Raw genomic sequence first — 19,917 nt, 5'->3', positions numbered from 1 at the left:
CGAAGAATATGGACCACCTTATAAAAGAATAATATCAATCAAATACACCCAAAATAATAGAATGATATATTGGTAGAGATAGAAAGATGAAAAATAATTATAAAAATTGTTTAATTTTTAGAGGGTACATATTATCTTCAAAAAATAGATATATGTTCTTAATAAATAATACATTCCTTCACCATAGAAGCACTGCAGTAAACTAGACAACACTTATTGATGCTTCATGGGAAAAGAAAAAAAATCCTCCAATAGAGAAGGAAGATTGATAATTCTCCATAGTAGAACAAAATTCTTTTTCCTTTATGTTCTTCTTATCCATTATGATCTATCAAACTGATTCCACATTCATTATTGGAAGCGTGGAAAAAGGAACATGGAAATATTTGATAGAGTGCAAATATGCAGGGTTTGTGAATTTAAGAAGCATGTTACATACCCTCCATCAACAATCTCATCAAGACATAAAAGAATGAGATCCAAGTTTTCGAGTGCCTCCCTTTTATCAACAGTGTTCCAACAGCAAGTGAAATAGAAGAACGCATAAAACAGAAGCACAAACTAATAAATCTCTTTATCAAAAATCAAGAAACAAAGGTTAATTATGACAAACAATACCTCAAGAGAAGGGCAACTGCATCAAAGAATCCCTGAAGAACTGTAGCTAAGATGAGTTCGTTTTCATCATCACCTCCAGTCACAAAGAAGTGCAGGTCCTGGAAGAACTTGTAGATAACAATGTTGTTCTCAAACATAGCTATCTCAGCTGCAGACTGTAACACAGCAATGTATCAATAATTCAAGTCTCATGCGGTGTACCATATTTACGAGGCTTCATCAACCTTTATAGGGTCCTATCACCTGTGGCAATACTAATATTTTGTGTTTTTGTTGAGTCCCAGCTAAAAATTTTCCAGGTCAATTAGAATAAATGAAAGATGCGATAGAGTATGGCAATTTGAACTAAAGCACATGCTTGTCACTTTAGCTTTACGTTCACAAGAATATGCATTTGTGGCTTCAAGCCATGGGGCTAAAATATGCAGATATGTAATCATTGCTTTACCAATCCTTTTGACACCAGTAAGAAGATCAACTAAAATACCAAAACCTGTATTATTATACTTTTAAAGTGGTGGTTGAAGGTTTTGGCTAACTGTTGTTAGCACACAAATAGCATAGAGAAAATAATGCAAGAAATACACTAACGCTAACTTTTACCATTAAAAAAAAATACACTAAGGCTAACTTTTGTTATTACACAACTATACAGAATGTAGTGCAAGCAATACACTCCAATGCCCTTGGAAATTGGATATGTTCAAGGATAGAAAACTGCTGATCAGTAATTTAGCCAAGGTCATTTAACAAGAAGGTGATTGACTGACATCTTGCAAATGTTTCAAGAGAAAATCTATGTATAAAGATTAATCATATTACCCATTTTCCCAGTTTCAGAAAAATAATACATGATTGACCATATGGCTATGTCCTCTGTAATCTGTAGAGCACACAAACTTGACTAATTGTATGATGCTATGGTTTCAAATTCTACAGTCTATATTGAAATTCAAGGCACTAGTACAAAATCTTGTGCTTAAAAAGTGACACGGGTTTTGTTTGAAAAAGTATAGATCACATCAATCAAGAACTGAACTTATTAGAGGGATCAATATGAGAAAAATGCTCATACACCCCCTGAACTTTTTTATTAGCCAATTTACTCCATAAACTTTACATACCTGCCAAATCAGTACCTCCATTAGTCTACTGTTAAAAAGACTAACGGAATAGTCATGTGAGACACACATGAGCTTTAAAAAACAAACTCAACCCCTAAATTTGAAACTTGGTGAATTGATGCAAAGACAGAGAACATTTCAAGAACCCATTGACACTCTTACCAACTTGAAGGGGCTTCGAATCCCCACACGAATCCAACAACACACAGAAAACACCATAATCAGCACAAACACCTTGACCCATATACTACACAATTTTTATTTTTTTTATCTTTTTTTTTTTGCATAACAGTGGAAATTTTATTGATGAAACAAAACATACAAGATAAATCAGAGTTCACGCTTACAACAGCACACTTAAATCAGAGTAACCAGACACTAACTACAACACACTGGACTACACATCGACTATTACAACAACAACAACAAAAAACAGATACGTCCTTAACCACACCAAACTACCAGCAACTAAACATTACAACAACAACAAAAAAACTAGGAAAATAGGCCACAATTTCGCCCAGGCCAGCTGTCAGCCCAAGTGGGAAATCAACTCCTCCAGCCACACTGAACGCAACCACTCAACACACAGGCAAAACCACTCCACAACTTGTTCAACCTTGCCTCCTCACACAAACCCATCAAATCAACATTTGGTGGGTCACTGCATAATGGGTCACTCTCATTTTCATTGTTAAGCTAATTACTGTTCATCTTTTGCACATTGGACTGGTTCTGCTTCCTGTTACTCTTGTGACTGAAAAAGGTTCAGGGTGGGATTTGTACTGAGTGTTGGTGCTTTGGCAGTGAGAGACACCACTACCGTAGCGACAATAGGCCTCTGAGTCATGGGTTTTGGGTAGTGCATAGGTGCATAGAGGTTTGGAAGATGTGGGGTTGAGAGAGCTGAGCTGAAAGTTGTGCTATTTGAGGTCTCAAGTGGGAAGCGATAATGGAGTTTCTTGAGCCTTGAAGAAATATTAGAGAAGCCATCCTCTATCCTATGATGCATGGACACAGACACGGACACGGACACGGACACGGCGATAAGGCAATTTTTAAAAAACCAGGACACGACACAACATAGACACGGCAATTAAATAATTAATTAAATTTTATATTTAGGCATATTTTTTAATATTTTTAGACATAAAATACGTTTATATCTAAAATTTAAATTATGTAAGAACTACAAATAAGTAAATTAACACCCAAAGTAATACAACAATACACATAAAATGTTTAGAGTACAAACCAAAAGTTTAAATAGGCTACATTCAACATCAAACTAGAAACATAAAAGGAAACCAAGCTTTAAACTTACAATATTTAAGTAAATCACCTACAATATTTAAGTAATTTAACTTTAATAAATAAATAAAACTATAGCAGTAAAAACTAACAACATTATATTATATGGCAAATAATGTAACAACATTATATTATATCCCACTCTCAAACAGTGACCGTGAGAGTGGGATTAAAAAAAAAAACGTGTTATAATTTAAATAAGTAACCCGTACCATTCACCCAAACAAATATCTGAAAGAACAAAAAAAAAAAAAAAAGAGAGAAGCTTAAAGAGTCGGACCTGAGTTGTCCACGCCGAGAGAGAGAGAGAGATCGGAAGGGACAGGGATGGCGTCGACGTCTATGAAGCTCGCCGATCGGCCCGATCTAGCTCCGGTGAGGGACAGAGGGCAGCGGCATAGCGGGCAGAGGTCAGAGGGAAGGTGGGTGGGTTAAGAAGTGAGAGCTTGAGATGTGGGTTTCGGTTCTCAGACTTTTGTTTTAGGGTATATCATGAAATCAACGGTATTGGTAAGTCCATCTGTCAAAATCTGTGATTTTTTTTTTCACTGCTGGCGTGTTGGACGTGTCAGAGCCGCGTCGGCGCTGTGTCAGAGAAGCGAAAAAAAAAAAAACAAACAAACAAACACTGCTTGGACACCGGAGTCCGGCGAATCATACCGGTTCCGGTGTCCGACACATGTCGGACACCAACACATTGCCAAAAATGCTGTGTCGGTGCAACCTAGCCTCTATCCAGTCTGACCTTGCTTCTTTTCTTTGTTCTTTCCATTAATCCATTGAGTTTTAAATTAAGGGGTTTAAGTTTGTATTTTTAAAGCTCAGGTGCGTCTCATGTGACTATTCCGTTAGTTTTGACAGCATACTAATTGGAGATACTGATTTGGCAGGCATGAAAAATTTATGGAGTAAATTGGCTAATAAAAAAGTTCAAGGGGTGTCTTGGCCACTACTTCAAAGTTCAGGGAGTGTATGGCATTCTCCCCGATCAATATAGCATGGCGCGCATGAATTTATATGCATAGAATTGCAAGCCATGCACACAAGTTCTAGTTATCCACAGATGTAACACACCATTATTTCTGAAATACATGAGAGGAAGCTTTCTAATTTTTTTTTTTTTTTTTTTTTTTTGATATGTAAAATGTTTTAGTCAAAGAAAGAAAAGCTCAGAATGGCAGGCATCGAGGGGAAGCTTTCTGATTTGGTTTAAATATTAAAACTGCATTCTAATTTAGCAGAAGAAAATAGTTTTTAATGCAATTGAATAGCAAACAACTAGCTAAGAAGGCAAAAAAATAGATGAGAAAGTTTGCATACCCATATATATAATTAATTGGCTGATAATATTTGGACAAGAACAACTGTACTATTTAAAGTTGAGTTATCACAGCATACCTTCAACCCGAGCATTGGACTTCAGAGTCTTGGTAAAAACAGATTTTTCAAAAGCTAACTTTGCACTATTTGTTGGCCAATCATCTGAGTAATACTTGACTGCTACACGCTTCCCTTCAGAGTCTAGAAGAAGAATGTTCTTCACCGTAGGGCATGATTCCTATTTTTTTTTAAAAAAAAAACTGGATTAATAGAGTAACAAGTCCCTTTACACTAAAAAAGACATGTTTAAAACGTAACAGTAAAAAAAATGCAGAACATATCTTTTTTTTTTTGCTACGTCAATATGTGGGGGGACAGTTTGAACCATAGACATATCTAAATTTTCAACCAAAAAAAAAGGAAAAAAAATCTATTGCATGTCACTAGCACGACCAAGACTCAAGTCTGCATGACCAATACTTTAAGATCACTCTGATGAACCTTTACAACGTTTTTCCATTGATAAGTTACCCATCTAATGGCTTTTGAACCCACAGACTCACCCTCCATCCATTCTCGTGGGAGGAGGGAGTTCTATTTGAGCTAGAACTCACTAGCAGTTCACTTTCATGAACAAATATGTGACTAAGACTACTGTATCATTGGCTGTGTTTCCAACATTATCATTCTATTGATTTATGTCAATTTCTGCACAACTGGCCATGTAACCACTCCAATGCTATTGCTTACGCCATATAATCTCACTCAACCAAGTCACCCTCCATAATTCCCTCAAATTCTAGAGGTTCTATAACTGTACCAAGCTGGGGATTCGCATATTGCTGCATGCAGTTCTTTGTGCATTACTGCACCTAAGGCAGCCAATGTGATTCTAGCCATTCCAATACTCTACAACTAATCAGCATAGATTGCACAGTCAGGACCTAAATCAACCACCCATCATTTCCAAAACCAATCCCAAATCCTCCTAACAAGTCTCACAAGATCCTACATTAATCAAATCCTAAAATGGCTAGCATTTCATGGCCACATAAATTGATCTCTTGGTTGAGTTTGAGGTAACATAGTCAAATACACCTAACTCTGCCAATCTGATCCTCCTCCATGTAGTAACTACTGCTATAGAACATAGATCACACATTGGGACCACCATTTAATTAGTACTACTAATGAACATTGATCACACATTGGGACTTAAATCAACAGCCCATCATTTTCAAAACCAAACCTAAAATCTAATAAGAACTCCAGGAAATCCTAAATTAATCAAAGCCCAAAATGGCTAACATTTCATAGCCCCGTAAGCTTAACTCTTTAGTTGAGTTTACATCACAAACATTGTCGAATATACCTAACAAAGCCAATATGATTCTCATCATTTAAATACTACAACTATTCAACATAGATCAGACAATTTGGAGTCAAAACAACCCCCATCATGTCCAAAACCAATTCCAAAGTCTCCTACCAACTGCCCCAAAGTCCTACATTGATCAGAAGTTCAAAACCACAAACTGGATAACGTTTCATCGTTAAATAAGCCTAACACAGCCAATCTGATCCCCACCATGTAATTACTACCACTAATCACACAGATCACAGATTTTAGAGCTCAACTAACCACCCAGCATTTCCAAAATCAATCCTAAACTCTCCTAATAGCTGACACGACATCCTACATTGAGCAAAACCCCAAAACTGGCTATAATTTCATAGTCAAATAAGCATAACACAGCCAATCTGATCCCCCAGCCCCCACCATCACCATGTAATTACTACCACTAAGCCACACAGATCACACCCTTTTGCATCCAAATAAAGCACCCATCAAACCCAAAACATTAACATTACATTGAGCTCCAAAGTGAAGTCTTGGTTCAGTATTAACAACAAACACCTTATAAACAAACATTCAACAACATCATCAAATACACACTCTTTTTCCATTATGTGAACCCTCTGATTACTAAAAAGTAAATAAATTCACACATTGCACAGATCTAAACCAAAAAATTACAAATTGTGCGAAAATTTAGATCCAAAACTAATAACCCAAAAAAGGGGCATTTAGAATTTGCTTAATTTCTTCGGATCTATCATACTGAACAAGTATAGAAATCATAAAATTTTCTCAGCGACCAAATAAACAGAGATTAACAATAGTCCTAGTTGTATTAATTTGTGGATTCGGAATTTGAAAGTTGAATAAACATTTCGTTGTGTGCAATTGTAAGAGAAATAGAGAAAGAGAGACTTACGCGAGCCATTGATGAAATATTCAGAACAGAGAGAGAGAGAGAGAGAGATATGCTGCAGATTACAAAAGCGTATGCTTTTTGAGTAGTTTTTGGTGACGAGCTATATGAGAGTGTTTTATTTTATTTTATTTTTTTCGCGGTGGTGATGGTGTTTTTATTTTATTATTTATTTTCGGGTAAAGTAATTAATCCGTATTAAATTTTTAAATATGTTCTATCTTTTATATCAAAAAAAAAAAAAAATATATATATATATATATATGAATTTTGAAGTGTATTAATTTTGTATTAAAATGTTTGAAGTTTATCAAAAGATGTAATTGTATTAAATTTTTGAAGTTTATATTAAAACACACCCAACGAGGAGAGAATATATTTAAGAAACTAATAGCGGTGTATTTCCAAAATGATCTAACTTTTTTTTTTCTTTTTGTTTAATACTACACGTCAAAACCAAAAGTGCATGCAACACTTACTTCTGCGGAGCAGTATATAAACTCACACACCCCAACACACACACACGATGTGGGACTAAGCTCAAACTGTTTTTTTGCTTAATACTACACGTCAGAACCAAAAGTGCATGCAACACTTCGTTCCGTGAAGCAGTATATAAACTCACACACCTCAAAAATGTTTAGCTATTGGATACACAGCACAAGTTCTAAACCTCTTTAACTCACTCATTTTCCAATGTGGGATTAACCCACTATTTTTATTTTTATTTTTAGAATACTAATTATTTTAACATATACACGAGGAGAATGGAAAATGTAAAGAATATTGTTTATTATGTTTTTCCTTTTTCAACGACTTATGGAGATATTTGCTATTGCAATTATTTTGGTACTAGATAAATTTTTTATTTTTATTCTAAATTTATCAATTTTTTTATAAACCATAGTTAAACTTTTGTAACGAGATTCTTATACTAGAAGGTTAAAATATTCATTACTAATATAAATAAAAGGGGGGAGTTGTTAATTTTTTAAAAAAAATTTTAAGGGAGAGGGGTGTTTTTTCATTCAAGTTTGGAGTTGAGTATCATTCCCTCAAACCTCAAGGGAGGGGAATGTAACCCACCCATACTTTAAAAAAAAAAAAAAAACTTTTATGTTAAATATATTACAAAATAAGCTAAAAATTAATTTATTTTAAAAAATCTAAAATTTATATTATTAATAAAAAAAGATAACACTGAAAAAAAAATTAAAATTTGTTTTTAACAATTCCTAAACACACAAACAAGTCATATATATATAACCGCACAAAAGTCTTAAACAATGTATTCAGACAGTTTTTTTTTTTTCTTCAACTTTTAAGCTAAATTATAAACTGGACTTTCTATATTTTACCCAAAAATTAATTCAGTTTTATAGCCTTAGATTAATTAAGTATCTATACCTTTTGTTTTATTTTTTTTTATGTAGCCATTTCATTTAGAAAAATTGTACGTTCACAATATTTTCACAACAAATATTAAATAGTAGGTTGCTATTAATTGTTATGGGTGGATTAAAAAAGTAATTTCAGTTTTAAATTTAGACTAGATCAAATAATAACATACCATTTATGATTTGTTGTGAAAGTATTACAAAAATATTGTGCATATAACACTTTTATTTTGTTTACTTCTATTAAAGAGGTTGTCATTCAGTATCCCAATATAATGTGATTTCAGTATTTTGAATTTCTAAAACAACGTCATTTTAGAATACTTAAAAGGCACAATGCCATGGAATTTGATGGAAGGAAAGTTATAAATCTAAAATAAATAAATCAAAAGTTACAAGATTGAATTGAACTATGAATAAATTTAAATGGTGAAATTTATAACTTAGTTTTTTTTTTGAATAAAAAATCAATAATTTCAACATAATCTTTCATATCCCTGTTTTAGATCTTCAAGTTTTCAACTTAAAAAAATGCTGAAACTAATATAAATTGTATTATAAAATATTTACAATTTGATAAAAAAATCAATATGACTAGTGGATTTAAAAACCATAATTAATGAATGACTGATTTATTTTTTTATAATTAGTGATACACTAGTTTGTAAAAATTATATAGTAAAATTTGTAGTATCTTTAATGTTACTTTTTCAACTTTTCAAAAAACTCATTTTCTTGAATGTAAATTTCTTTTAATATCGAATCTCAATGATAAAAAAATAAAAAGGTTAGTTGCTAAAGAATAACTATTATAAAGAATCTCTCTTGTACAAAAAAGGATAAAAGAAAATTATTGATGTCTTGAATAATTGCTAGAGAATAGTACTCTTATAGAAAATAAGTTCCAATTCTATGGATATATAAATAACTTTGTGCCACATTTGAAATAAGTTGGTTTAATTACAAATCTAGCTCATCTTCTAACTACATTTATGTATGTTTCACTAGTCACTACCTTGATTGTTTCCTTTATTTCCTTTCTTACCTATGAGGTTAGAGTAATTCTACGGTACCCTTTTTTTTGGGTACTGAACTCACTAGTTAGCAACTTGTTATACTAGGTTACCAAAGCATCACATTTGACGGTTTCATTCTCACATTGTGCAGTTTCAACATTACATGTGACGATTCTTTTGTTACATTTGATGGTTATCTTATTTTTTTCCTCATATTTGATGGTTTCTTCCTCATATTGTGTAGTTCCAGGCTTCCAGCATCACATGTGACAATACTCTAGTCACATTGGTGGTTCTTTTATTTTTTTCTCACATCTGATGGTTTCCTCCTCACATTGTGCACTACTAACATAACAAGTGACGGTATTTTTGTCACATTTGGTGGTTCCTTTTTTTTTTTTTTTCTTACATTTGACAATTTCATTCTCATATTGTGTAATTTTAACATTACATGTGATTGTTTTTTTTGTCATATTTGGTAGTTCTATTTTTTTTTTCTTACATTTGATGGATTCATTAATTGTCACATTAGGTAGTACTAGAATCAGATCTGATTGTACTTTTGTCACATTTGGTTGTATCCTATTTTTTTCTCACATTTGTCGATTTCATCATCACATTGTGTAGTTCTAATATCATATGTGACTATTGTTTTGTCACATTTAGCGGTTCCCTTATTTTTTTTTTCTTACATTTGATGGTTCCATTGTCATATTAGGTAATACCAACATCACATCTGACTGTACTTTTGTCACATTTCGTAATACCTTATTTTTTTCACATTTGACAGTTTTATTGTCACATTGGGCAGTACTAACATCACTTATGACCGTACTTTTATCACATTTGGTGGTAACATTATTTTTTTCCTCACATTTGACAGTTTCATCGTCACATTGGGCAATATCAATACCACGTCTGACCATGCTTTTGTCACATTCGGTGGTATTCTCATTTTTTTCTCACATTTGAAAGTTTCATCGTCACATTGGATAGTACCAACATGACATCTGACCATAATTTTGTCACAATTTGTGGCACCATTATTATTTTTATTTTTTTTACATTTAATAGTTTCATTGTCATATTGGACGGTACCAACATCACATGCGACCTTACTTTTGACGCATTCAATGGTTCCTTATTTTTGCTCACATTTAACGGTTCTATTGTCACATTGGACAGTACCAACATCACATGTGACCGTACTTTTATCACGTTCAATAGTTTCCTTATTTTTTTCTCACATTTAATGGTTCCATTTTTACATTAGATAATACCAACATCACATATGACAGTACTTTTATCACATTTGATGGTTCCCTTTTTTTCCCTTATATTTAACAGTTACATCGTTACATTGGGTAATATTAACATCACATGTGACTGTACTTTTATTACATCCAAAAGTTCCCTTATTTTTTTTTCTCATATTTGGCAGTTTCATCATCACATTGGGCAGTATCAATACCACATCTGACCAAACTTTTGTCACATTCAGTGGTACTCTCATTTTTTTCTCACATTTGAAAGTTTTATCGTCACATTGGGCAATATTAACATGACATCTGATTGTACTTTTGTCAAAATCTGTGGCACCATTATTTTATTTTATTTTTTTCACATTTGGTAGCTCCATTGTCACATTGGACAGTACCAACATCACATGCGACCATACTTTTGACACATTCGAGGGTTTCTTATTTTTTTCTAACATTTGACGGTTCCATTGTCACATTAGGCAGCACCAACATCACCTGTGACCGTGCTTTTATCACATTCAATGGTTCTCTTATTTGTTTACTCACATTGGATGGTCCATTTTTACATTAGGCAAGATCAACATCACATTTGACTGTATTTTTATCACATTTGATGGTTCCCTTATTTTTTTTCTTACATTTGACAGTTACATCGTTATATTGGGTAGTACCAATATCACATGTGACCGTATTTTTATCACATCCAATGGTTCCCTTATTTTTTTTTCCTCACATTTGACAATTCTATTGTCACATTGAGCAATACCAATATTACATGTGACCAAAATATCCCCAAAACTCTTAGAAAATACTGGGATACCCTTAAAACCTAAAAATGATGGAAATACACTTAGAACCTAAATAATGATCGAAATGACCCTAAAACCAAAAAAAATGACCAAAATATCTTTAGAACCTAAAAAATAACCTAAATGACCCTGAAACCTAAAAAAATGGCTGAAATGACTTTGTAACCTAAAAAGTGACTGAAATACTCTTAAAACCTAAAAAATGACCATAATACACCTAAAACCTAAAAAATGATCGAAATACTTATAGAACCTTTAAAATAACCAAAATGACCTTAAAACCTAAAAAATGACCGAAATACCCTTAAAACCTAAAAATGACCGAAATGAACTTGAAACCTAAAAAATGACAAAAATGAACTTGTAACCTAAAAAGTGACTAAAATACCCTTAGGACCTAAAAAAATGACTATAATGCACTTAAAACCTAAAAATGACCAAAATACCCTCAAAACCTAGAAAATGACCAAAATAGCATGACTGAATAACGACCGAAATACCCTTAAAACCTAAAAAATGATAGAAATACCCTTATAACCTAAAAAATGACCGTGATGCCATTGAAACCAAAAAATAACCAAAATGATCCTGAAACCTTTATTTGCAAGACCAAAATGACAATAAAAATTTTATATAACTACTCTACTTGCTTCCCCCCCCCCCCCCCCCTTAAAAGTCTCAGTGGAACTTATAAAATTTTCTTTTGTGATTAAATTGTTGTATTTTGGTGTATACTTATTGTAATTTAAAAGATGATAAATTATCTATAAAAAAATATCTAGTACACACACACACACACACACACACACTATTTTTTTAAGTTTTATATTGAAATTCTCGCAAAAAAAAGTTAAGGTTGTGTTTGGATGGCAACATTTGGATTTGGATTTGGATTTTAAATCAATGGATTTAAAATGCCTTGATTTGAAATCCATTGATTGTAAAATTCCTTGTTTGGGTCTTTTTATAAAACTCAAGATTTGAAATTCATAATTTGAATTTCCATTATTTGGATACCTAAATTTGGATTTGGATTTAGAAATGGATTTAAGATCATAAAATATTTTTTTCCAATTATTATTTTTCTTAAACCTTCTACATTTTGATTTTAGTAACATTTTTAATAAATACACAAGGTAATAAAAAAGCTATTGATAATCCAATTGACAAGATGATGACTAAAAATCTGTCATCATAGACAACTAATAATTTGCTATTAGTTACAACTTGGACTTGAAAAATATGAATTTATCATATAACTAAAAACAATTTTTATTGTTCCATCATAATCATTATCAATGGCAAGGACAATCATAATCGATCTAGAAATTATGGACATTTGACCCCAAAATTTATAACCAACTTTCATGTACTACAAATAGGTCTCTTGTTGTAAAGTATCTAAAGGAAGAAGCCAGACTACAAAGAAATCCATTATAAGTATCTTAACTACTACTTACTTTGCTACTTTCTCATCACAAGAAGGAAAAAAATTCATTGACAACTGAAATCCATTACAATGTATTTCCTTCAAATCTATATTTGAATACCATCATGGAATGAGACAATCAAAAGCAGCTTGCAATGGGTCTTCATGTCTAGATCATTCATCCCTAAGTTTTCAACACGGCAACTTATAACTTGTAGGAATTTCTCATTGTCCCTTCAGCAACTCAAGTGGTAAAGGAAATATTTGCATTTACATAGTATAACTATCAACACTTAGAAAAATGAGATGTGGTCACCACCTTGATTAACAAGTAGAGCCACCCCTAACAGTGGAAAATATTGCATAATGGATCAATGGTCAACAAGTCAAAAAAGAGAGCTAGATTCTAGATGATTCTGACATTGATGAATAATAGCTACGCGGTTACTTGAAAGATGGATGTCAAATGAACCTAACGCAACATCTCATCACTTGTGTGTGGCGAGCATTGATCTTTGGGGGTTTTGCTTAAAGCCTATATTATCACTAATTTATTCATGTCATTAAGAGCACACTCACATGATATTCAACTCAATCATGAGGCTTAAGTTCATGAATTTTTGGCCTTACATGAGATTATGTCACATGGTGAAAAATATTGCATAATGGATTAATGGTTAACAAGTCACCCAATTAAAAAACAAAAGATGTCAATAAGACAAATTCTTAATGATTTTGATATTGTTGAAAAATCTCTACACGGTTACATGAAAGATGATCGTCAAATGAACCTAACACTACATCTTTTCACTTGTGTGTGCTGAGCACTGATCTCTAGGGGTTTGGCTAAAATTATATATTATTACTAATTTAATCAAGTCATTAAGAGCACATACACATGACTTGAGATTGTACTCAATAATGAGCCTTAAGTTCCAAAAACAATTTCCTCAACATGAATTTTTGGCCCTACATAAAAATTATGTCACATGGTGGAAAATATTGCATAATAGATTAATGGTCAACAAGTCACCCAATAAAAACAATAATTCAACAATTCAAATTCTAGATGATTATGATATTGATGGAAAATCTCTACATTATTACGTGAAAGATGGTTTTGAAATGAACCTAATACTACGGGTCTATTTGAGAACAGTTTACTTAGTTGAAACTGAAAATTTGTTGTTGAAAATGTAGAAAATAAAATTTAAAAGCTAGTTGAATAGTACAATGAGACTTATGAATAATTCCAATTGTACAATGAGACCTATAAATAGTAAAAAAAAAACTACAAAATTAAATAAATTTAATGATTTTTTTTTAAATTATGAAACAAAAAATAAATGCAAAAGAGTAATGGGACCATGAAAATTAACTAATTTGTGTTGTGTTCACATTTTTAATACTATGAAATAAAAGTATGTCCAACTCTCTCACTGTCTTGCACTCATCAATAGTGCGATATTAAAACATGGTGTGAGCAAGTGTGTATGCATGTGTCTTATAGATGATTTAAAACCATGGTAGAATATGACTTTACATTGCGTACCAAGTATTCTCTCTACTTATATACCAAAAACAAAAATTATCCAACCAAATGACTCAAGCCTAAATCATATTTAATCCCTTAATTAAAAAAAAAAAAATACTTATAGGGGTTTCGGCGTCTTGATGGTAGTGGGAGGCCAATATGACGGAGGCGGCATCCCCTTAGATTTCTCTTTCTCTCTCTTTCAAATGTTTTGTTAGTCTTAGGTCTTTTATTTTGGTAATATGTAGTGAAACAATGCGGTTTATTTAACAATCCATAACATTTTTGTGTCTCTCTATCTCTCTCCAAGGCCTTATTTGGTTAGTTATTACTATTAGTTTTTAATTATTATTATTATTATTATTATTATTATTATTATTTAAATATTAAAAAGGTGGGTATGCTAAAAGACATGAAAAAGAGAGAAATGTGTGATGTAAGCTTAGGCAATAAATGAGAGATTAATGAGATAATAGTAAAATAAGTTAATGTAAACTTTTGAGTAACAGTAAAAAAAACTTAATGAAAGAGGTAAAAAAATGCTAAATGCAAAATTAGAATGTCTATATATATATATATATATATATATATATATATATATATATAGTGATTATTCATTTATAACTCCTAATCACTAATGATCATAAGTCTCAAAAAACTGTGATAGGACTTTATCATACGTACAAAATAAGCATAGATTTTTTTTTATCTTTATTTTTTTTAAAAGGATATTGCTATTATGTTCATCCTTATAAGAATTTAAGCAAAGATTAAATTTTCATTATTTTTGACAATTTTTCTTTGATTCCTTTATAATTTATATATTGTGTTAATTTAAATGAAATTTTTCTCAAGCTTTCAGAGGATGGACTTTAGATAAGATGTTCAACTTTTATACACCAAGCATTGGCTGTAAGTCTTGTATATGGAACAAATCGAGATAAGAAATTAAGAATATGGTCCATTTTGGTTGGCCTTAGCTTGATTTGTCTGGACATCAATATTCTCTCTTGCCAAAAGTCCGACTTATTTTAGGTGGAAGTTTCCTTGATTATTACTTGTATACAAAATTCCAGGATCATTAAATTGGAATAGGTCCTTACTGGCCAAACCAATTGGAATAGGATGAAATTTCTTCCCATCCACGATAAACATTGTGTACACTCCAAACTTTTTCTGCATGAAATTTTTCTCAAGCTTTCAGAGGACGGACTTTAGATAAGATGTTCAATTTTTATACACCAAGCATTGGCTGTAAGTCTTATACATGGAACAAATCGAGATAAGAAATTAAGAATATGGTCCATTTTGGTTGGCCTTAGCTTGATTTGTCTGGACATCAATTTTCTCTCTTGCAAAAAGTCCGACTTATTTTAGATGGAAGTTTTCTTGATTATTACTTGTATTCAAAATTCCAGGATCATTAAATTGGAATAGGTCCTTACTGACCAAACCAATTGGAATAGGATGAAATTTCTTCCCATCCATGATAAACATTGTGTACACTCCAAACTTTTTCTGCATGAAATTTTTCTCAAGCTTTCAGAGGATGGACTTTAGATAAGATGTTCAACTTTTATACACCAAGCATTGGCTGTAAGTCTTGTACATGGAACAAATCGAGATAAGAAATTAAGAATATGGTCCATTTTGGTTGGCCTTAGCTTGATTTGTTTGGACATCAATATTCTCTCTTGCCAAAAGTCCGACTTATTTTAGGTGGAAGTTTCCTTGATTATTATTTGTATACAAAATTCCAGGATCATTAAATTGAAATAGGTCCTTACTGGCCAAACCAATTGGAATAGGATGAAATTTCTTCCCATCCACAATAAACATTGTGTACACTCCAAACTTTTTCTACATCTCATAATAATACGTTGTGGAAAGGAGTCATCTAAGTCCAACATGATTGAGAGTTGTAGTTGAGACTATGGCCCATAAGATTTAATATTCAATACTTTGTGAGAAAAATTAAACACTCATTTGATGTAACAGGAGACTATGGAATTTGACACTACATACACTGGGGTTTGTTCTTGATGTTGTGAAATTGTTGTAGGTATTAAAAACTCTAGTTTGATTAATTGGCAAGTCATGTTCTTTAAGCGTGAAAAGTCTACAATGGAAAACTTTTATGTTCCTACAATAAATGTTTTGGAGAGAAAATTGTTAGCCCCCCATCCCATTGGGACCCCCTATTTATACAAAGGAAAAAAGGTCCAATACTCTTGAGTATGACTTAGTTACATGTGGAATTTTTGTGCAATTGTGCCTAGATTTCTTTTAAAAATTTAATTATAATTTAAACTCTAATTTGGTGATTTTTATATGAGTTTTGTGGTTTGATTTTGATTTAGTAAAGACACATTAGCCAAAAGATACAAAGGTAGAGTTATTAAATAAATCTGTACTTTCAGATTAGCAATTACCGATGGCCAATGCTACATTGTCATTTGTGGTTGTGGTATGATTAAGCGGTATGTTGTTTGGGCAACTAATTGAGGCAAAGAAATTAACTATATTAAAAAGGATTAGCAACTTTTTCTTTCTCCTTTACCATTTGTGGTATGTATATGCCTTTTTTCACATATGCTCAAGTGAAGTACCCATTAGGATTTTCTTTAATTATGATAAACATATTAATTTTTTTAAAGGAAGCTCTATATTTATTGAATGATATATATATATATATATATATATATATATATATATATATATATATATATATGACAAGGGTCATGGAGCTGAATTGGCATTTCCTCATACACAAAATGTCTAGGGTTTAAGGGAGAAAATGTTCAAATTGTGGGAGTCAGGGAGAAAAGGTTCAAGTCGCTGGATTAGCATATATTGTAATTATTTCTATATATATATATATATATATATATATATATATATATATATATTGTTTTCCTTGAGCAAAAGCAGCTGCGATGGAAGGGTGGAGTGAATGGTTTTTTTTTTTTTTTTTTAACCTTGAGTATTTTGGGTTTTTTCAAATGAGTAATGGCTCCTCTTAGGCTCCTAAAATTTTTGGTTTATTGATTTTGCTATCTATAACTTGATTCTTCTTTACCTAATTAAGTTTGGAATTTTTTGTAAGTACATTTTTTCTTCAAGAAAATGAATAGAAATCTCCCTTCATGTTCATGCTCATGTTAATGTTCATATTTGTATCTTTTGCAATACTCAATAAGTTGTTTACTCATGTTGTGAATTATCAATTGTAGTTTAAAAAAAGAATAAACACAATATTGTTCAATTAAACTAACTAACAACATTCCAATTATTACGTGCACAATGGGGTGATGAAATGGTTGTTCAATTTATTTAAGAAATGTGATCTAGCTAATAGAAATTAAAAAATACAATAACTTTCATGCGTAGTCATGAATTATGCCTTTACGTATATCTTATGCATTTTATGAGTTTTATTTTATATAAATGTATTTCATAAAATTAACAAAATTTATCATAAAACCCTTCATTGTATTTCTTAAAATCACTACATAAAAATGAAAGAAGTTTTTTTTTCCCTAAAACAATGTTCTCCAGTCATAATATTTACCAAAAAAGATCATACCAAAAAAAATTGTGCAACGCATGGGCCAATAACCAGTCTATATATATATATATATATAATTAAAGCCAAAACTAAGAGAAAATTTAATTAGATTTTAAATTGGATTCCAATTATTGTCTAATTTTGTGCTACGGTCCAATTTAAGAACATTGATTCCAAATACCAATGGACTCATCCTTTCAAATATATTGCAATATACTAACTTTTTTTTTTTTTGATGAGATAGTGGCTCCTAAAAAAGGACCATATATGGGACTATGATTTCATGAACAACATGTAATTTTAAATAGAGTGATGGTAGGTTGCTATACATCTATATATTGGAGTCTAATTTTGCGCCATGTGTCTCATCTAATTTTTAAATTTGTGAGTCAAATGAATTATTAGGTGCAAAAATCAAAGAGTCTAAATTCAATTAGATTCTAAATTGAATTTTAATTAGAGTTCAATTTTGTGCCATGTGTCCCATCTAATTTTTTAATTTTTGTAGCAAGTGAATTATTTGATACAAAAACCGAAGATACTAGATCCAATTAGATTTTAAATCATATATATATATATATATATATAATTGTGATTGTTTTTAAATGTACATGTGCATATGCACGGGATTATACATTACTTTTATTAAATGGATGTATCAATTTTTAAACACAAAATAGGAAAATAATTAGGAAATTGATTTATTACCTTGTTGACATGACACTAATTATATTCATTACCATGTTAGTTTACAAGATTTTTATAATATAATTGGCAATAACTTTAACTTCTTAAAAAAATGATAATGTAAAAAATTGACATTTGGCTTTTCCTTTTTTTTTTTTTAATTTTCATTTTAAAATTAGGTAAATAGTGTGTTTTGTAGATGATGTTCATGAGCACTTTAACTAAAAAGTCAAGACTTAAACCCCATTTGGTTGGTGAGAAAGCAGAGGAAAAGAAAAAAAAATTTCAATTTCTGCTAATAAAATGACATCTCATTTACTTATGGAGATGCAATTAATATATTTTCAAATATTTTATTTTATTTTCTAATTAAGGACACGTGATAATTCAAAACATAGCTTAGATGGCATAAAAATATTATTTTGATATTAATGTTAGATAAATCAATTCTTTTCATGTACCACTTAATAATAAGGATTATTTTGACAATATACGAAAACTTTAGAAACAAAATTGACACATTTAAGATGTTAAAAACCATTTCGATACATTATACAAGTGTTAAAGACTAAAACAGTAATCAAACATATTTTTTACATATTTTTATTGAAGATTAAATTTTATAAAGATGTGGTTTAAAACCCAAGTTTTACACTTTCTAATCCCAAAATGTCACATCATCTTATCATGTATTAAAAAAATAAGCACAACCACACTTAATCAATTATAATACTCATCTGAAAATTCAGCCATCTTGGGAGTTTATTAAGACGTTATTAATTGTAGTATGATGTACTGAGTTTTAAATAAAAAGCTGATGTGACATCTCTTATTAGATGGTGTAAAATATGAATTTTACATCACATTCTTATCAAATTCAGACTCTTTTTATTAATATCCTCAAAAAAAAATTTATTAGTTGAATTTGGAAACTAGTATCTTGTTTAGTTGTAAGGGAGATGAAAAGGAACGAAGGGAGGAAAAAGTAAGGGAAGGGAAAGGGAAGAAGAGAGAGTTGTACATAGAAGGATTGCATTAGTACAATTTCTTTGAAAGAAAGGTCTTCTTTGAAAAAATAATGGGACTGTTTGAAGGATTGTGCTAGGAAAATTTTTAGAACACAAATGTTTCTCAAAATTATGGGTTGTGACAAAAGTATGAAACTTCATCAAAAAAGAAAAAAAGTATGAAATATTGAGGAATCGGTCAAATTGTGTATTCTCACTTTTTAATAGAAAACTGAAAAGTGAAAATGCTTGGGACCATCACAGCACATATTGATATAGAAAAGCTTAATGAAAAAGGTAAAAAAAATGCTAAATGCAAAATTAGTGCACCACTTGGAAAGACCTCATACACTTCCGTACGATGTCTCCTTATATATATATATATATATATATATATATATATATATATATATATATATATATATATATATATATATTGATTGATTGATTATCTTTATCAATGTACACAACTAAGCAATCATTAAACTGTTGATCTCCCATTCAATTACTAATACCTTACCAAAATAAGTAAAAATAAAACAGAATGCATTATCCCTTT

At 31.0% G+C, this 19,917-nt stretch overlaps 1 protein-coding gene and 1 long non-coding RNA gene across 2 annotated transcripts in view; one reads left to right on the top strand and one right to left on the bottom strand.

The window, feature by feature from the left end:
• LOC142633246 (uncharacterized) overlaps positions 1–19,917 on the top strand; it is a 100,504-nt gene that overhangs the window by 67,766 nt on the left and 12,821 nt on the right. The gene's annotated exons all lie outside the window — the stretch shown is intronic.
• On the bottom strand, positions 337–6,784 carry LOC142633245 (coatomer subunit zeta-2-like). Its single transcript, XM_075807467.1, has 4 exons — positions 6,653–6,784; positions 4,452–4,611; positions 619–766; positions 337–499 (listed from the first exon to the last, which is right to left on the bottom strand). The coding sequence occupies exons 1-4, from the start codon at positions 6,659–6,661 to the stop codon at positions 352–354; spliced, it is 465 nt and encodes a 154-aa protein (XP_075663582.1). The 5' UTR covers positions 6,662–6,784; the 3' UTR covers positions 337–351.

Source organism: Castanea sativa, chromosome 5, assembly GCF_040712315.1.
Source record: "Castanea sativa cultivar Marrone di Chiusa Pesio chromosome 5, ASM4071231v1".
Classification (NCBI taxonomy): domain Eukaryota; kingdom Viridiplantae; phylum Streptophyta; class Magnoliopsida; order Fagales; family Fagaceae; genus Castanea; species Castanea sativa.
Note: the sequence above shows the minus strand (reverse complement) of the source record. Positions and strands in the feature narration are given on the sequence as shown.